The 19659-nt window shown below is 30.3% G+C and overlaps 1 protein-coding gene across 1 annotated transcript; it reads right to left on the bottom strand.

The window, feature by feature from the left end:
* Positions 1–3138: 3138 nt before the first annotated feature.
* On the bottom strand, positions 3139–13028 carry LOC105624479. The gene is made up of 10 exons (XM_012205837.1): positions 12996–13028; positions 10043–10207; positions 8998–9297; positions 6291–6399; positions 6093–6216; positions 5384–5530; positions 4901–5059; positions 3918–4255; positions 3567–3843; positions 3139–3364 (listed from the first exon to the last, which is right to left on the bottom strand). The coding sequence occupies exons 1-10, from the start codon at positions 13026–13028 to the stop codon at positions 3139–3141; spliced, it is 1878 nt and encodes a 625-aa protein (XP_012061227.1).
* Positions 13029–19659: the final 6631 nt, after the last annotated feature.

Below are 19659 nucleotides of genomic sequence, written 5' to 3'. Positions count from 1 at the left end.
GAAATACGCACAAAAAGAATGATTTTGCTAAAATATCTAAAAATTTTAATAGATACAGATTTAAAAATGATTTTATTGAATCATCAAAATAAATATATAAAAAATTCAAGCATGATCATCAAATCTGTATTTATAATTAAATTTTTACATATTTCAGCAAGATCATTCTTTTGTTATTCTTTCCGTATATATTAATTATTTATTATAATATATAAGAGGAGATGAATATTATTTTAATCACAAACTGTATCAGTTTAAGATCGTGTAGAACGGCACCAAATATACGAATTCGTTTTTCCGATAACGAATTGCAATTCAGACTCTTCACAGCAGTAGAAGACACTATGTTACTTGGTTTTCAAAGAACGCGGATTCTACGCGGACAACAAGTGATGCTTATCAATTTATGTTTGTCGCGGCAAAGGAGAGAAAATCGCGATTTACGTGCGAACTGCCGGCACGATTTCTAATCATCTTCGATCGAGGTCTAACATCAAACTGGCCGGCAGCACGGGCTGCATGGCCTAATTTATATTTTCCAGTCATCTGAAAAGAGAGGGAGGGTGAAAAACGTTAGAACGATTAGATACCCTGCTTCGCGAAGCGTGCAGATCCGATCGTTCAACGATTCTGTTACTCTCGATTGGATTCGTTCGTCAAGCCGTTTCACCCAAACGCCTCTCTTCTCCGGTTCACGTATTAGAAACTCCGATGTATAACTTCACTGATACTCCAATTACAATGCGCTTGTACTCTTTTTATTTTACGGTGCGATTACGAGCGCCTCGTAAAAGACGCTCGAGAAGAGGAATGTGTCGTTAATTGAGCCAAGTGCATTACTATCGACGAAGTAAAAAAACAAGATGCATGATGAGGCACGAGGACGCACCATGAAAATATCTATCAGAACGGGCATAGAGCATTGTGTGATTTAGTTCGTTCAGTCAACTGTGAATGGTTCGTTTCACCGATTGCGTTCTCCACTCGTGGCAATTGTCTCCCGCGTCTCTTTCCGCGTTGGGCCGCGAAGCGTATCGTTCGAGCTACGGGACTTTCTTCGCTTCGACGAGTCCGTGAGAAAATTATCATAGAATGTAATTTCCATTTCCAGAGCAGTCACAAGTGTTTAAATAGATAAGTGCAGGGATGTGTATAGTGAGCATGTAATGCTTTAGCACGCAGATGGCTGAAATAACATCTAACTTTGACTGAAAGTGATGCTTCTCGTATTTAGGTGATATTTTCACAAAATGATCTTTTTTCTAATTAGATTATTGCATATATTTAGATATTTTATTGTTAAAAGCGAATTTTTTAATTTCAAATCATGAGCATCAGTTCGAATAATTTTGTTATACAAACCAAGTCGATTGTAGCAAACGATACTCATCACCAATCTTTTCACGAACACGAGAATATGATTTTACGCACGTTATTATATCACAAGAACAAAGCGAACATAAGAGGTGTGTATTTAATAAACGTAACACATTTAACTATACAGTAAGATTGTTTTAGTACAAAGTATTTTCTCGATATTTACAGTATAATATATGTTCTGTAGTATGTCATATTATATTGTTCCTTTTGATAAAGAGATTTTTTAAATAATAAACGCGTTTTAAATAATAACGCGTTTTATTATTATTTTTAATGACCGATTAATAAACCTAAATGATTCCAATTTCAAACAATCTTCTAACAATTTAAATTAAAAAATTAAAAATTAATATTAAACAGAAATCATTTTTTCAATCCTTTTAGTATAAAACTTCATTATAAATCTCAATTTTTTATCTAAGAAATTGATATTCAGTTACGCTTGCTAATGTTATTCTTTTGTCGATTGCAATAAAAACAACTGATAAATTTGTATTCTAAGTTGTAAAAATACAGGTTAAATATTTAAAATTTAAAAATGTTATAAATTTATCTATAACATAAAGACTTATTATTAATCTTAGATAAATTTTTTTGAAGTCTAAAAAGGATTAATACTCAATTTTTTTCACATCCAAATAAGTTACAGATAATTTTATCCAGGAGATATCTTCCAAGAGATTGTAATCTGGGAAATATCTTCTAGATAAAGTTATCTAGAGGTAAAGAAATTGGGCATAACAGAAATCAAACCATGACAACAATAAAACAAACTTAATTCTTTCCTGTTTCTACTAGTAAGCAAACCTTGTAGAAAAATTTTTACAAAACATATAACTACGAGAAATTTAGCTTTCTCCATTTCTATAAAGATGCGGTTACATTAGAATCTCTTTTAGATTTGGCATAAAATAAAAATTTTTCAATATATATCCGCGATTAATTACTGTAAAAAACTATTAATTAATTCAATTATCCTGATTTGCTTTGACTGAAAATAGGATTATTTCTTTTAATTAATTTATTCTCATTGATCTAATTTTGAATTAAATCGAATTAAACAACTATAAATAGGTGTTAAGATTAAAAAAGAACGAATCTAAGAATACTTTATTGGTGATACAAAACACGATCATATCGTAAACTCCTTAAATATAATTTATAAATAATTCTTTCTATTTATAATAATTATAAATAGAAAGAGGTAACAATTAATAAATATTAGATCGAGACAAACGTATCCGAAAGTCCGAAAAAAGTGAAACAATCATTGCATCTACCCATTTTGGCATAATACAACATCTACATATTTTGATGTCTTTTCACTATTAATATACGAAGAATCTTCAAGCAATATTCAAATAAAAATTTACTCACTCACTTACTATATTTCTGCATGACCTAATTAGGCAATAAAGGAAAACTAATTAGATAAAATATCTATTTAAAATTATGTAATAATACAAAGCCTTGTAAGATGTTAAATTAAACATTAAATTAAATGTAGGCTAGTCTTCACTTACAATTTTAATTAAATTTTGGATTCTTTCTTCTTCTGTTTGAATCCAACATAAAAAGTCTTAGAGGCACATAAACAATGAACATGTTATCGCACAGGACACTATATTTTTCTCTAAGAAATATTACTCTCTCACGATCGTAGATATCAATGTGAGAAACGCGAATTTCGCGAAATACGTGATTTGGAATCTTCATTAAAGTAAGATGTCAGGTACTCCGAAAGAAGAACACTAGGATTTAAGATATCATCGGCTTCCACGCGTTGTCACTTTGAACCGGTGTCGACTGAATGGCGAGTTGCGGTTCTGCGGATTTCAACATGGAAGCCTCCGGTTTAAAAAAATCTATGATTGGGTGATAGTTATAATTGATTCTCCTCTGCGGTTCCTGGTACTCATCATCAAAGCCTCCGTTCTGCAATCTCGACGTGGAATCTACGTCCTGATCGTACGGTTGACTGTATCTGAAAAATGATTCCTAATAGCTTCAATGATTTCTACTAAATTTCAATTGCAACATTAATTAATAGAAGTCATAATCTGGATTATTTCCTTATCAAATCTAGATATTATAATCAAAGACAAAGATGATTTCTGCTATAAAAATATTTTATAAAATTTAAAAAATACTAAACTGGTAAGGTAAAAATGTTGCACATTACTCACCGGCTAGTTATATTACGGGAAGTCTCCGTGTAATCTTCGTGAGCGGTGGATTCTCGTCTGTAAGGTGGCCTGTTGAGTCGATTGGGTCTGCTGCTCTTGGTCAATGGTCCTTTGTAACCCGGTGCTCGCGTGTTGGGCGCGTGCTGTTGCGGCAATTTATCGTACGGCCGCGGGATCGGCGAGGGCTTCTTCGGTCTAGTTCTGCTACCAGGCAGAGTAAAGCTGGGTCTACTCGTCGGGTTGACGACCTCCAACACTGATTTCTTGTTGCTGGATACTGAAGAAAACGAGACATATTCGCTGAGGTTTCATTCAATGTAGGCAATGGTGAATGATTCTGAGATAAAATACCGTGGTTGGAGTCGAAGTTTATGCTGGGAGTATACTTGGTAATGTGATTGAGAACGACAGGCTTGTTGAGATCCTGAAAATCGTCCTTCTGGTCATTGATTGTCGCGAAATCGGCACCCGGGAACGACTCCTTCGGCTTCGCCGGAGGATCTTTTTGATGTGGCGGAAAGATCTCGGCGTAACCGTGTACGTGACAGCTGCAACAGGTCGGCACTTTGAATATGTCCATATGGAGTCCCAGTTTCTGATCCCAGGTCAGCAATCTGTGATAGTTATAGATTTGCACGCAGGAGGAACGATAGTTTTCTGAGATGAATGAGCAACTTGACTGTGGATTGCTGAAAAAAACATTAAATATTATTAAATATTGTTAAAAAAATATAAAAACACACATTAAAAATAAAATAATTATATACTGTTATTAGAAAATCAAATTTAAATTATTTCTTGGAATTAAATAACGTTTTATTTTTAACTTCCATGTATGTTAAAATGTATTATTTTGATACATTTTAAATTATATAATTAAAGAAACAATCACATTTAATTAATCCACATACATTTCTATTGTTAAATTACTTAGTTTTAAAATAAATAACGTCCAAATTATTATATTGTACTTGTAAATAACTAATTATTAGTGTTAAATATAATACATTTCTTGAATAAAGTGTTTACTCCATTGTTTTAGTTAAATTAATGAAAGATTGAGTAACCTGTAGGAATGATTAAAAATAGCTTAAATTAAATATAATTTGACACTACAAATTTATGCAATATACGCATAACTTTTTTCAGTAATCATCGTCATAAGAAGAAATCATATATATTAACTTTAATGTTAATAATAACAAGCAAATATTTCATAACTCTGATACCTTTTATTTAGTCGCTTTAATATTACATAAATTTACAAAATTAATGTCCAAATAAATTACTCTCTTTTCAAATAAAATATACAATATATTGGTTGCCATACTTACGAACATTTCTCCAGTCGTATTGTCTGAGTGTGTTCACCTGTGTTTATTATATACTTCCACACTCCGGAAGCAGCTCTTGCTAATTGTGGGCGAGCATATTTGACAGTTGATGGACAAGTAAAACCTTCCTCTACGTTGTCGAAGGAATTGTCAGATCGTCTGAAAGCAAAAAAATAATAAGTAATAAAAGTGATTTTCATTAAATATTGTAAAAAATTCTAATTTTTAGTTATTTAATTTTTTATCTTATCTTCTTGCCTTATTTATAATTTTTTATTTTAATTAAATTTGTTGAAATATATAAAACGTGCAAGAAAATAATTTTTAGATGTTTCTATTATATATATATATATATATATATACATACACATGCATCATTTTGATTTATTTAAAGTCAATAGAAATTAAAAATTAAATTAATATTCTAAAATAAAAACTTGATAATTTTTAAGAGATAAATAGAAATATGAATATTTCAATTACCTTTTAATCTCATTATTCTCGTATCTGTTCTCCAATGATAAAGCGCTTGGCAATTTTTCTTCCGCACTTCCGTCTTGCGCTTTATAATCGGTCAACAATGCTAATACCATTTCCTTATTGGACCTTAAACTTCTTATTATCGCCTCACTAGAAAGTTAAGGCCGTTATTAATGCTTTTTCGCGAAAGCGAATAATAGCATATTTTCTCCAACGTGGAAAATTGTTTTTATGTTTATTTTTACTTATTTGAAAGACTAAGAATGATAGCTTCAAGTAATAAAAATTTTAAAAGAATTCAGCAGGAAATACCGACAAAATGAATGTTGCAATTGCTCAATACATAGCTTCATAATAAGTCGATTTGTGGAAATTACATATTTGTAAAAAAATAATTAACGAATTTAAAAAACAATTTCAAGAATTCTATATAATAATGTACTTTGTCTAAATTTTTAAGAATTCTGTAATAAAATTTTGAATTTTTTTAATTAAACTTCTGCCATATACGATATATCAATATTTTATTTATCTCTACAATTTGATCGCAGTTATTTTAATACTTTCGAGAAGGGGAGATGCAAAAAGTGAAAATCGCCGGCCTGCCAATTAAGACAGGCCGGGCGATTTTAATCTCGGTCGTATGCAAATCGCCGCGTAACAATGTTCGTCATTAATTCAATGCCGAAACGAAAGTTCAGGGCAGACTCACTGTGGATAATCGTTGGCCTCGAGACACACCGTCTTCGTGAAGAAAGTGCATTCGTTTTCCGTGGGCCTCCTCTTCGGATCGTTCGGCCGTTTAGTTGGCCACATCACGGGCGGCCTCGATAAACCTAGGAAAATCATTAACGATCATTTCATGTAATTTTTGCAATTCAAAATTGTTGATTATCGTGAAAAAGCTGACCTGTGTAAACGTTCCTCCTGTTTGGAAGAGACGGTCTCATAGGCCGCATTGGTTTAACGATTATAGGCCGCCGTCGCTCTTGCGTTCTAACTAGCCGCAGCTCTTGAGCCTGCAATTTAGAAAACTTGTTTACAATTCTTATAAAATTAATATTATCATTTAGTATCGTTTTCTATATATATGTTTTATTAATTGAATAAATTATGTTACATATTTTTTAATAAAACATCCATTATTGCTCGTTTATTGACCATTATTTTCTTTTTATTGCTTTGCATATTGAGCGTTATTTTAATTCAATTAAAAACTGAAACTTTAGAATATTACTATTTACTTTTGAATAGCATATTAGCGACATCTCATAAAAGATTTATGCTGCTCATTAAAACGTATGCGTTTAATAATATATCTCGACTTAGGATAGTTATTTAATCACAAATTAAAAAAGATTGAAAACGCTACTTTATTCTCATCAGATTTAAGAAATATTTGTAATACATCAAAAATTTTTATTTGATATGACAGAGAGAAAGACTTTCACTTTAACATGTTGTTCAATATAATAAAAAGAATTAACATAATTGTAGTACTCAATCAATCATTTAATTACACTTTACTTTTTAACCTTAACGATGTTTAATTTATATTTTTATTTTATATTGGTTTTAACTCCATTATTTTAACTCCATTACTTTAATTTCTTTATGTTTTTGTTTTTATTTTTAATAATTTAGTCATACATAATCATGGCTTCGTTAAATTAAAGCTTGCTATTAGTGTTAATATCAAATTGATACATTTAAATAGCATTATTGAAATTTTAGTCCATTATTTTTTACTCTTTTTTATTCTTTTAATACTTTATTATTTTAATATAATAACGAGGATATTTAATCGTTAGAGATATTTTTAAAGTTAAATTCTGTCTCCTTTTTCTGATGTTAATTATAATAAACACATGATCGAATTTGTCGCTTTTATTAATTCTAATGATGCATAATAAATTTAGAATCACAATTTGACGTGCGAACATTAGATTTATTCTCTGTAATTATAAATACCTACAAGTATTGTCCGTGTGCATTGACCTTAGTGATCGTTTACCTAAGTATGCTTCAGGAATATTATTTGCTCCATGTATCAAGCGTTTAAAATCATTACAGATTGAAAAATATTACACCTTCATTTACATATTTTATAGTATCTTGAATTAAATATAATACATAATTCTATCTTGCTTAAATAAATAAATGCGTCGTAGATTATCTGGGAAAAAATATTGAAGTGGTTCTACACTTAAAAAATTGGACTTTTATTTACTTTCAATCACTCTTTATAGAGCCTTCAGAGAAAATCTCTGTAATATCGCTTATCTATTCCCACGCAGAATAAATCAACGTTCGTCTATATCCGTTCAAGTCGCTCGCTAATTAATATCCGGAATGGAAAGTCGTTCTCTGGCGTGATATATCTGGTGGTATATAGTAACCGCGACACCATCGCTCATGAGATTCAAGAGATGGTCCTTGCGACGAGTCGTCGCAATAAAATATGTCGAACACGTGAAAGTACTTGCATAAAAGGCGCTGTTTAAAGGCCACCTGATACAAGTGAAACCCATATGCGCCCATTCTAAATTCAAGAATGCCGCAATCTAAATTGAATGAAGATTTGAATGTTATTCCTTTAAACATGTAACACAAGCCGGAAGTAAATTCAACTGACGAAGCTTGCGAGAAGAAACTAATTACAAGATTAAATTCTTATAAAATATATGCTTGATGATGTTGCATAATAGAAGATTTTTTTAAATATGTACAAAAAGTAAATAAAATAGTGATATAGAAACAAAAATAAGTACGAGCTTTTCTTGCTCTTTTTATTATAAAACATTTTGGCCCTTTTTATTATTATTTTCAAATATTATATTTCTTGTTTTTATATTATTGCTTTGAAAAAAAAGCTTTAAATTCATTTATATTGCGAACAAAACAATTTTATTTGAAATGTTTAAAAATTTAACTGGATGCAGATCCGAAATTAATTTTGTCGAAATATTAAAATAATTATGTAGGAGATTCAAATATAATGTTGCGATACTGTAAAAAATTCGGATATTCTAAAATCAGCTTGATCCTATATATTATGACAGTGTAACAAAATTTTTAGCTCTTTATTATTTTATTTAGGTACTTCAGCAGAACGTTCTTTTCGTGTATGAATAAAATAATTATTAATATATTTAAAATAATTAAAATAACGAAGTAATAATCATATAATATAAGAATGTTCAATTAAAATTCGATTCAGTAAAATAATGCATCAATCTAGAATTCGCATAAAAATAATCAAGGATCTACAGATTTATTTCGTCGATAATTCAACTCAATTTAGAAATCGTCGTAAAGCTTCCATCTATTAGGACTGCACATATATATATGTGTGTGTGTGTGTGTGTAGTGTGTGTGTGTGTATGTGTGTGTGTGTGTGTGTGTGTAAAAACCGATATTTATAATTATTGCCAAGAAAAATATACATATTTATTAACCGATAGGATAAATCTCGCTGAAATTTATGACAAAGTGGACTTCGACTTTCTACCGTTCTCCGATAAAGCAAAAAGTCGATGCGATAGATCATTTGTGCGTGATCATGTGCACTACATAAACATAATATTATTCTTTTATCTGCACACGCTTTTACTCACTTCAGGTAACACCTCAGGCAACTCGTCCTCATCCTCTTCTTCGCTCTCCTCGGAATCGGAATCATTGGATATGATCTTCGCTATGTCCATACTAATCGGCAGCATTAAATCCCTGCTCGCGTTTTCTCTGTTTCCATCGAGAAAAGACTCGACTTCTTCAAGTGGCGAAGAGGTCGTGTCGTTATTGGATATTCTAGTGGAGATTAGAGTTGCCATTGCCAGCTTTTGTGGCTGCGACATGCTACGTATTATTGGTATTACTTCGCCGATTTGTTCCCGCTTCTCCGGTATCTTCATTGCCTACAAAAATAAGAAGAATTAGTATTTATTTTATTTTAATTAGTATATATTTTATTTCCGTAAAGCCAATAACTGCAGATATGTACAAATAATAAGGTAACTGTACCAATATGATCTCTTTACACTGAAAAAAATAATAGATGTACGATCTCCGAATCAATTAAAAAAAAATGTTTTGCAAACAGATCGTTTCGAAATAATCATTTTTGTAAAAAAAGCAATTTTTTATAAAGAAATCTATTTAAAATACGTTAGGAAAATCAATTTTTCGCTAAAATAGATCGATTTAAAATCACTGTTGTTGTTTGAGAAGATCGATTTTTTTTGAAAAAATTTATACTGTTCTGTGAACATAAATAGTGACCTTATTAAATTGTTTCATATATATATATATATATACACACACACACACACACACATATAAATGTACACACATGTAGGTATTAATTACTAGGGCTATTAATCGATAAAGAGAGAGACAGTTACTTTGCCTTACTTTATCAATCAATCTTACGAAGATTTAGATAAAATAATTTATAATATTATAATATATTATTCATTCATTTAATCAAATATAATATCTATTTATAAATCAGCAATCTGTCAGGCTTTAAGTACTGTATATGAATTTTTTTCATATACAGACTTTTACGTTTTCTTCTTTACAATCCATAGTTTATAAAAAATGAAGAAGCAATATTAGATGAATGTCATTCGAAAGCCCTCCATGAAAGTGCTCACTCACGGATGCCACTACTCCTCGTACTTTACTCGTCGTGTTTTTGACGTCCTCATCGGCGAATTTGAGAGACGCTGATATCTTCTCTTGAGTTTTCTCGCCATCATCAGTCTTATTGACATTGTCGGTATTCTTCTTTTCGGCATGAATTGGGGACAGTAGCAGGACTGCCTAGAAAATAAAAAAAAATAAATATATATATAAATTAATTCACTTAATATTATTAAATAAAAAATTGCAGGCCGCATATTGCGATAATTTTTCTTAATTACTGTTAATAATATTAATAGATTTAATAATTTAATAATTACACCTCTTTAAGCATTATATGCAGCGCATTAATAACTCTAGGATTACATTATGCATTATTACTCTTCCTGTCTAATTAATTCTCAGAAGTATTAAGAGGATGTTATTTAAATCTTATTAATACGGTAAATTATAATTAACACAGTTGCCTAGAAAGGCGCGATTGATGCGAATCAAAAATATAAATTTTCATAAGCGAGAGAGAATTAAGTAGAATGTTAATTAACTTTAATATATATAATTAGTGGACGTCGCGCGCGAGATTTAATTGAATCGCGAGTGAAAACGGCGTGTGTGGTTCAGCGCCGGGGAGACAATAAAATGCAACTTCCGGAAAGAACAATCGTAACGAGCGTGCAAAGCCGCTATACATAGTCGCGAGTGAACTGCAAGGAAGCGTAAATTACGTTACACGTATCTCTCTTGTTTGCCAAGAGCGTGGACCGATTATCGCGCAAGAGATCTTTCCTCTTCTTTTTTTCATGAGGAGGAAGCCCGTCCGGAGAAACATGTCAGCTGCGAAGTTTACGTTCGTTGCACCGGAAACGTAGTGGCTACAATGAGCTTTCGCAGGTTGCAAGAGATCGCATTGCGATTTTACGCAATCATCGAAAAAGAAGCTTCTTAACATACTACATACGTCGCGAAAGTATTATGCAGATTTTATGCTTCGATAAATATGAGACTTGACTTGATAACTTCAATATACGTAATTTATATGTATATCATTTTTGTGTGCCAAGATATGGATTTTCAGTGAAAGTAAATAACCATCAGTTTTATTCAAGTTGATTCTCAGCAACTTTTAATTGAACGCGATTTGATGAATTTATTCTCCAATTTAATTATTTTCAGATAAAGAGTTAATTATTATGAATGAGAAATAATTATATTGAAAGCTAGTCATTAACTATGAACACTAAATTTATACTTGACGTATTAATGAATAGGTGGAATATTAAATTTATTGGCGCTTAAGTTTCATCAGTGTAGTAATAGTAAATCGGCCGGATATTCTTATCATTAACTTATCATTAATTTATTAATTTCTTATTGTGATCAAATGAAACAAAAATCATTTCATATATTCGAGAATATCTCTTCTCGATACTATAATAAAGGCAACTTAGTTTCGCTAAAATACGATCGAGCAACAAATGTAGGATAGCAACTATACACGCATGTGAGAATGTATTAACTATATAATGCACGCGATGCAATATACGCCTTCAACTCTAAGAGAACCCACTTCTCAGTTTTAATACGAACAATGCCTCAATAATTATTCAGTTATTAAAAATGTATTTCTTTTTACTTTGATGAAATGTGTGTAAAACTGAACAGTATTTCTAAGCAAATTTGTAAAAGTTAGAAATTGCACGAGAAAGAAAGAGAAATCGATTATTTTTTTATCTTTATCAAAGATTCAGTCCTTTGCTCTCACTTATTATTGGAGAATAAAGAATTTGGCCAGACGTTAAAAGAAAAGCGTTTGGAATTTGTGAATATAACTGCTATAAAGTAAAATAATTATGATAGCAATTCTATTTTTATAAATTATAGTCATTTTCTAAGCCAACTATACACTTCTTAAATATAATTATTAATGTAAATATAATTACTATATGTTATATATTATATTATTACTAATATTATAGAAATAATAACAAATCTACTAACCGGAATTATTTTATCATATAATATTATCATATTATAATTATAATTACAAATATATCAAACATTTTTCTCTTCGTGTAAAAATAAGAATATAAGAGAAATTTAATTAAGTTGCCGTTCTTTTTTATAATATGTTCTTACATGCCTCTTTTAAGATTAAAGACCTATTAAGATTAAAGACCTATCTTGCCGGTCATTTTATAATCGTAACGACCCAATAATTATCGACACGAACAGACGATTTCGCTGATATTCAATAGGTTCTTCGGCAATGAGCAGAATCGCGTGACTGCGTTTGAGCATTTCGTGACAGGTATTTCGAGTCAGTTTCCATATTTATCGAATTGATGAAGAGCCTTTCGCAAATTCTCGCGCGAGAGCGAACTCGGTATTCCAGTGCATGTGCGAAGTATCTATTACTTTTCCTCATTCCAGTGAACGACTGGATCAAGGTCGCGACAAAGGTTGTTCCACTTTGGAGCAAGTAAACTGACATCGTACGGTCAAGAAACTGAAGGAATCAGAAACTTCATTCATTTATTTAAACAGCAAATCAAACTTTTTTTGAATTCAACAATTAATACAATTAATTTTTTAATTTTTTAAATGCAGTTAAATAATTAATTATCTTAAATTCAATTATGATAAAGAAATACTAATTGTACATTGTAATTATCTCATTTTTAAATTATCTTTAATAACCTTATAATTATCTCATTGACTTAAATATGTTACTTTAAAAAAGAAAATTTAGATTATGGTTTATATAAAACTATTATAATTATTAAAATTCCTTGCGCATTCGTTTGAATAATTGCACGATTAGATAGACATTAAAAATATTAAAATCTAAAAATCTAAAGGATTATTTAACGAGGATAATTAAGAGAAAAGCAACAAGAAATTTCACTATTTTTAAACATTAAAAGAAATTAAAATTAAATATATCGCTGAAAAACAAAATTAATCTTACCAGCAACACCCAGCACGACTGTCCAATTCTCATCCTAACAAACCACTAAGACTCATTAACAGTTTTAGTATCAACTGATTTGCAATTATCCCGGATTTCACTATCACTACCACTGCAATTATATGTATATTTATCAATCTCTCAACACTATCATAAAACAATATCATTAAACACTCAACAAAAATATTTTCTTCACAAATATCGTGTATTTCCGCAGATTATGCTTGCGGAACCTTCTCAAAAACAAATCAAACCCAAATATGAACGACCTCCTTCGAGAAGGATCTCTCGGTGCCGATGTTCGTTAATCAAATCCACTTGCTGCCAATCTGCTCTTTGAACTGGCGCGAAACGTCAGCTCTCTCGTGGTGGTAAAAGACGAAGGGCCTCCCCGCGTGGTCCACGTGGGGATAATGTAGGAACACAGGATCTCCCCCTCGTGCAGCCGTGACCGAGAAAACTGGACGGTCGTCGGGTTGGTGGATAAGCGTGTCGTATCGAAGAGAAGGAAGAAGTCGGCCAGCTGAGCTCCTCCTCTCCATCCGTGCGAGAGAGCGCGGCTTTACTCTCGGTCAATAGATTACAGACAGCATCACCTCTCTTGTATACCACGATTTACAATGAGTTTCAGGTTCACCGCACTTTCTTCTGTCTAATTATTTTCTCATTAATTTAAATTTCGCCTTTAAAAAATATCGACAACTTCCGTATAAAAAAAATTGAAGATTTTAAGAGTAAAAACTTTATTTGATTTGAAACACATTTTGTTTCAACAAAATGAAATAGATTTTTTATTTATATGTTATATAAAAATATTTAAATTAAAAGGTATTACATAATAAAATAAATATTATATAATATTATATAATAAATATTATATAATAATTATAAAATTATAAACAATTAAATAATTAAATTTAATGTTAATTAAATAATTAAAGATATTAAATATAAAAGTATTGAAAAAATTTTAAAATAAGTCTTTTAATTTTTTTCTAAAAGAATTTAAACTGGTAAAAAATTTAAGGAAGTGCGAGAAATATAGGACATCCATGTCCATGTTATTGCTATCGAGTTAACAGATGGACAACATGCTGTTCTCTTTCTGATTACTGTTTCGAATCTTGTACTTTTCATGTGACACTCTATTGTATTGAGAAAGTTTTTCTTCGCAATTGATCACAACAATCTTTTTGTCGCGTGCGTGAAGCAGGTGACTCTACAGATCTACGAACATAATATCTTCGGTAACCTATATATCGATAGAAAGTCTGGATTTTTTTCTCATAAATTTTGGGCGACTTTTCTTTAATGCATATAAATTAAAGTTAAAATATACTTTTCAATATACTTTTCAAATATTTTTCTAATCAATTAATCTTAGATTCAGTACACTTGTAAAGAGATATATAAAGAATAATCTAAAATAATTTTGAGAAATGTAAAATTAGACTAGACGGAGAAAGACCAGATACTTTTACTTGTTTCTCGAAGGATATTTGAATTTTCACGCATGATTCAACTCGTGGTTCAGCGCGCTTTCGAAAACACTCTTTTTGTTATTGTAAAATGTTATGCTTGGCTAGCTACTTACTCATCTCGTTTAGAAAATGACTTATCGTCGAAAGAAATTAAACGGCGTTAAGTACCATAATGAATTAAAAGATACAGATATTTTCTCTATAATTGCTATCTTCTGATAGCGCGATTAATAATATACGAATGTTTAGAGAAAGTTGCTCAAGTTTTATATCTGATATTTTTTACGATGGAATATTGATTATGCGTTTTATTGCTCTTGACATATTCATCGTGGCAATTTCAAAAAACGATGATGTCAAAAAAACTGACAAATAATTAATTTACGATTGATTAATCTTATTTGTGGAATTAAATAATTTGGCGATTAAGACTTTTAAATTAAGAATTGTATAATAACGCATTAACTGTTAGAAATATCATGCAACCGTAAACTTTCTCGCCTTAGAGCAACAGAAAATTATTTGGAAAGCGCACAAAGCACTGTAATATCAAGTGATCTATGTAATACTCATAAAAAAGTAAACGGCGAAAGTGTTATTTTGCATGTACTGTATTTATATCAATTTTGATGCAAGTCATGTTTAAAGGTGTGATAAGATCATCTTAAGATAAACAAGAATCGTAAAGTAAGAAAACATTTTCTTACGATAATTATATTTTGTATTATGATTATTATTATTGCATTTTTAATATCTCATTTTTATAAAGTTTAAATTTTACTGCTACAGCTAAAATAAAATTTACATAAATGTTACACGCAAAATTTGTGAATAATGGAACTCTTATATTCTTTGTAGTAATTAAAAGTAAGAATCTAATACGTAAGAATCTAAAACTATTTAGATATTCAGAAACAGATTATAACATAGTGTTATTATTTAACAAAATTAATATTAATTTTAAAATATTAATTTGTATGCACAGAAAAAACAGAAATTTAATTTTTTGCTGAAATATCTAAAAGTTTAGATACAGATTCAAAAATAATTTTATTAAATTATCAAAATATTATTTTCAGATTTTTATATTTAGCTAAATTTTTACACGTTTCAGCAAAATAGTTCTTTTGATATATCTTTTTAAATAATGTTATAATTCAAACATTAAATATATCATGAATATTATCAGTCACGGAAAAATTATAGACAATACCGAAAAATTTTCAAAAATCACGACGCTTCTGTTTTCATTTGTGTTGAGAGAATTTATTATAAAGTAACGGGAAGTGACGTACGGCTTAAAATCTTTTACGTCAATGATTTTCTTTTCCGGAAACAATGCTGCGAAATTCGCCGCAGCTTTGAACTTCAGTTTTCCCTGTCAAACTCCGCATTTCGTTTCTAATAACAGCTGCTTGATGACAGCGGAAGGGGTGAAAGCGGTAGTTTTACGCTATGCTCAAATAATATTTCATTATACAGTAGGCAGTTACTGTCTTCAGTTAGAGACGTGTTAAATGTTACTACAGTGGCATACGATAAGCAACGCCATCGTTAGAAGACGTTATTTGGTACGCGATAAATTGTTTCAGAGAAGTTGCGAATAAAGCATAATTTTCCGATATTAAGAATTATCAGCCTACTTTCATGAGAGGATGAATATTATGAAATAAAGGACACTCGTTCTAGGAAACGAGAACTTTAATATGTTTTATCACCAACAATATATTCGAGATTACTTTGCTTTTTAATAGTTGAACTACAATATTATACTTTACAATATTATACTTTCACAAAAACATTCAGTTAATCGGAAATAAAAATATAATAATATTATCATGATAAAAAGGTGATATAAAGTTATCCAGCTAATAATGCACTGAGAGAAAAGTGTTTGATACTTGTGACTGTATTGCATGATAAAATAATTATGGTTAGGAGCTTTATTTTTATTACTGCTATCATTAGCTATAAATATAATTATAGTTATAATAGTAAATATAGTTAGTATAATTTTATAGTCTTATATAAAAAAAAATATATATATATTGTAATTAGATGCAAAATTATAAAGAATAACTATAAATTATAATCATTTTTGTGCCAACTATATTTTTGTATATAAAATTTTGTATATAAAATTATATAAATGTAATTATTATTACATATAATTATTATTAATATATATTATTATTATAAATTACTAATGGCAATAATTATAAAGAAGCTACTATTCATAATTATTTTACCATGTAATTGTAGTCACAATTTCTTCTTTTAATGTAACAAGAGTATTTGATCGTCAAACTTTACAAAATATATATATAGCATAACATAAATATTAAAATAAAAAATTTTACGTTTCAATGGAACTATTTTAAATTAAAAGTTACAATTTACTTTGTTATATCTTGACTTCGTCCATCACTTTATAAGATGGATCGATAGAGAGGTGATCGATATAAACGAGTACGCAATCCGTCCAATTTTTTGCCGATCCATAAATCGACGTTGCCTGATGATGTTACTATGTGGGAATAAAAATAAATGCTGTAAATCGTGAAAACGTAAATTCGGATGGGAGGCGAGCATGGGAAGAACTAACAATTGGAAAGCGAAACGAAAACTGTTCATGGAAATTCTCTACAGAATCATATGATAAATGTTTTTCCGAAAAATATTATAATTCTTAAAAAATCATGTATATTATATTATCTTTAAAATGTAACATAATCATATATTTGCAACTATTTAATTACATCTTAAAGATATAATTTATATGCGCTTCTCTCTTCCTGAAACGGGACATTCGTTGTATTCGCAGGTAAATGAATTTCTCAAACAATTCTTGCGTGGCATCGGTTCCATTCTGCAAACAGGTTTACTCTTATTTTTTAATCGCTACTTTGAGATTTCTTCGAGCCTGATCGTATCATTCTTCTCTTTCCGGATTCGCGTTCGAATCGCGGACAAGTGAAATGCCATCATCAGAAGGACACAGAAAATGTGGGTCGCGTCTTATGGCTCTCCACGTTCGCAAAATTATGCTAATTAAAACGAAGCGGATCGGAAATTTTCGATACGTATTATGTTCTTAACATATCTTATATAAATCTGTTCTGTAAAATATTACGCAATTGTTAATGATAAAATAAAAAAATGATGTGGCTTCCAAATATTAGTGTTGTTTATTTTCTGTCTAAATGTATAGGTATACTTCATTCTAATACAAACTTGCTCTCAGTTTTTCATACTTTTAAGATACGTAATTTCGGAATTGAAACAAAACATGTTTATGTCTATATGGATTAAAGTGGGACGGAGATGATTGAACAACTCATCTTCATAATCTAATCTCGTATTCCAGTACCCTGAATATCTAAATATTCTAACGATCGATGGCTGGAAAATAAGGAAGTTGTGAATCAGCATGGTGAGATTATAGATGGCTTTCTTATAACACTCGATTTCTAAAAGATTACGATGACAGGCATCTTTAAGAAAAAAAATTAGGTAAGGTGTGATATTGGGTGGCGTTATGAATGAAAGTGGAACGCGGGTCATTTCACGAGTATTCCTTTGATTGCGCTTCGATTCTTAACTTCTATGGATTAGAAAGGAGTGCACGTAAGGGTTATGACTACGAGACTCTCGGAAGAGTACGAGATTCTGCGGCGAAAGTCTTTCGACGAAGATAGTCGGACGTTGACATTTTTGTCGCCATGTATGCGCACACCATACGTCGATGAAATTGAGCGTGACCTTTGTGAAATAGTTTATCATAATGATATACATATAGATAAAATGCGAAATGCTTGGAGATCAAGGATTGATTAAAAATACTTAGAGAAAGTTAATACAAATCAATCAAATATGCAGATAAATTATAGTATGAAGAATAGAAGAAAAATAAAATTATAACATATAATTGTTTATGGATAAAAATAAAATTATTCAAAAATATAAAAAATAAAATAATTCTCTTTGATTGTTGTTGCAAGATCATCATTGAACTGTATAAAGTACAAGAAGAGATATAAGAAGATATCTATATAATTGCAATTTATGGTTTTCGCTATGTTATGTTTCATGTTTAAGATGAGAAGATCGATAGCTTGGCACGTCGACGTTGATATAAGTATCTTCTAATTGAACTTTCGAAAGTATATGCTAAAAGCATGATTAGTTTCTCCTTAGGAGACATCATCATCAGTTAGTGTACCGATTACAAAAATATATGACGTATCATCTTGGAAAGATCAGTGAGAATCTCATTTTACTTCCGTGATACGCAAAAAGAAGCAACGTCATAAATGTGTGACTGAAATCATTGACTCTCTCCCACTTTATCTTATCGCAATTATCATGATTCTCGTTCGCCTTACTTTTAAAAAAACCTAGAAAATATATGCAAGTTGTGCTTTTAAATTGGCCTAATTTTTCTTAGAATCCTAAGCCTTTGAAACATTATCAATAAACTTTTTGTTAGTATATAAAATAGCAGTCATTTTCTCTTCTATCATATTTTACAATTTTTATTTCTTTTTCTTTTTCTGTTTGGGGAAATATTGATTTGATCGAAACTTATGATATCGCAAGATAATCGGATTCATCGTTCCATCAAATGCAAGGGAATCCGTTGCCATAAAAGAATGCGGGACATTTTATGGTTATTTCTCGAGATTTCAGGAATGCGATCCAATTTACGATAACGATCCACAGCATCGGACACACGTCGTACTTGTCCCTAGCTTCGAAGAGCAAAGACAACTGCATGGAGCGGATAGATGCATTCGCCTCTGGATATCCTATCATGGATACTGATGAGAGTAAGCCGATACTTACGACTTCGAGACACGAATCCAAGAACCAAGGCCGTTATTACATAAAAAACCAGATTATAATCATGGCCTCTAGTGGTAAAAGTTAAATGTAAAAATTAATTGTGCGATTATTTGTATGCGAGAAAAATATGTTCCACGAATTTCGGTACAGCAAATATCTGTTACATAACGATAAAATGCAGATCAATCTTAATTATTGTAATAATTCCTTCAGTCTCTGAAAATATAAAACATATTAATTTTACAATAGCACTTATTATTTCCTAAAATTTTCCTAAAATTTCCTAAAATTTCCTTTTAATTATCTTTCGATGAAAGTAGCCGGACGTTGAAATTTTT

The sequence above is a fragment of the Atta cephalotes genome (genome assembly GCF_000143395.1).
Source record: "Atta cephalotes unplaced genomic scaffold scaffold00080, whole genome shotgun sequence".
NCBI lineage: Eukaryota > Metazoa > Arthropoda > Insecta > Hymenoptera > Formicidae > Atta > Atta cephalotes.
Note: the sequence above shows the minus strand (reverse complement) of the source record. Positions and strands in the feature narration are given on the sequence as shown.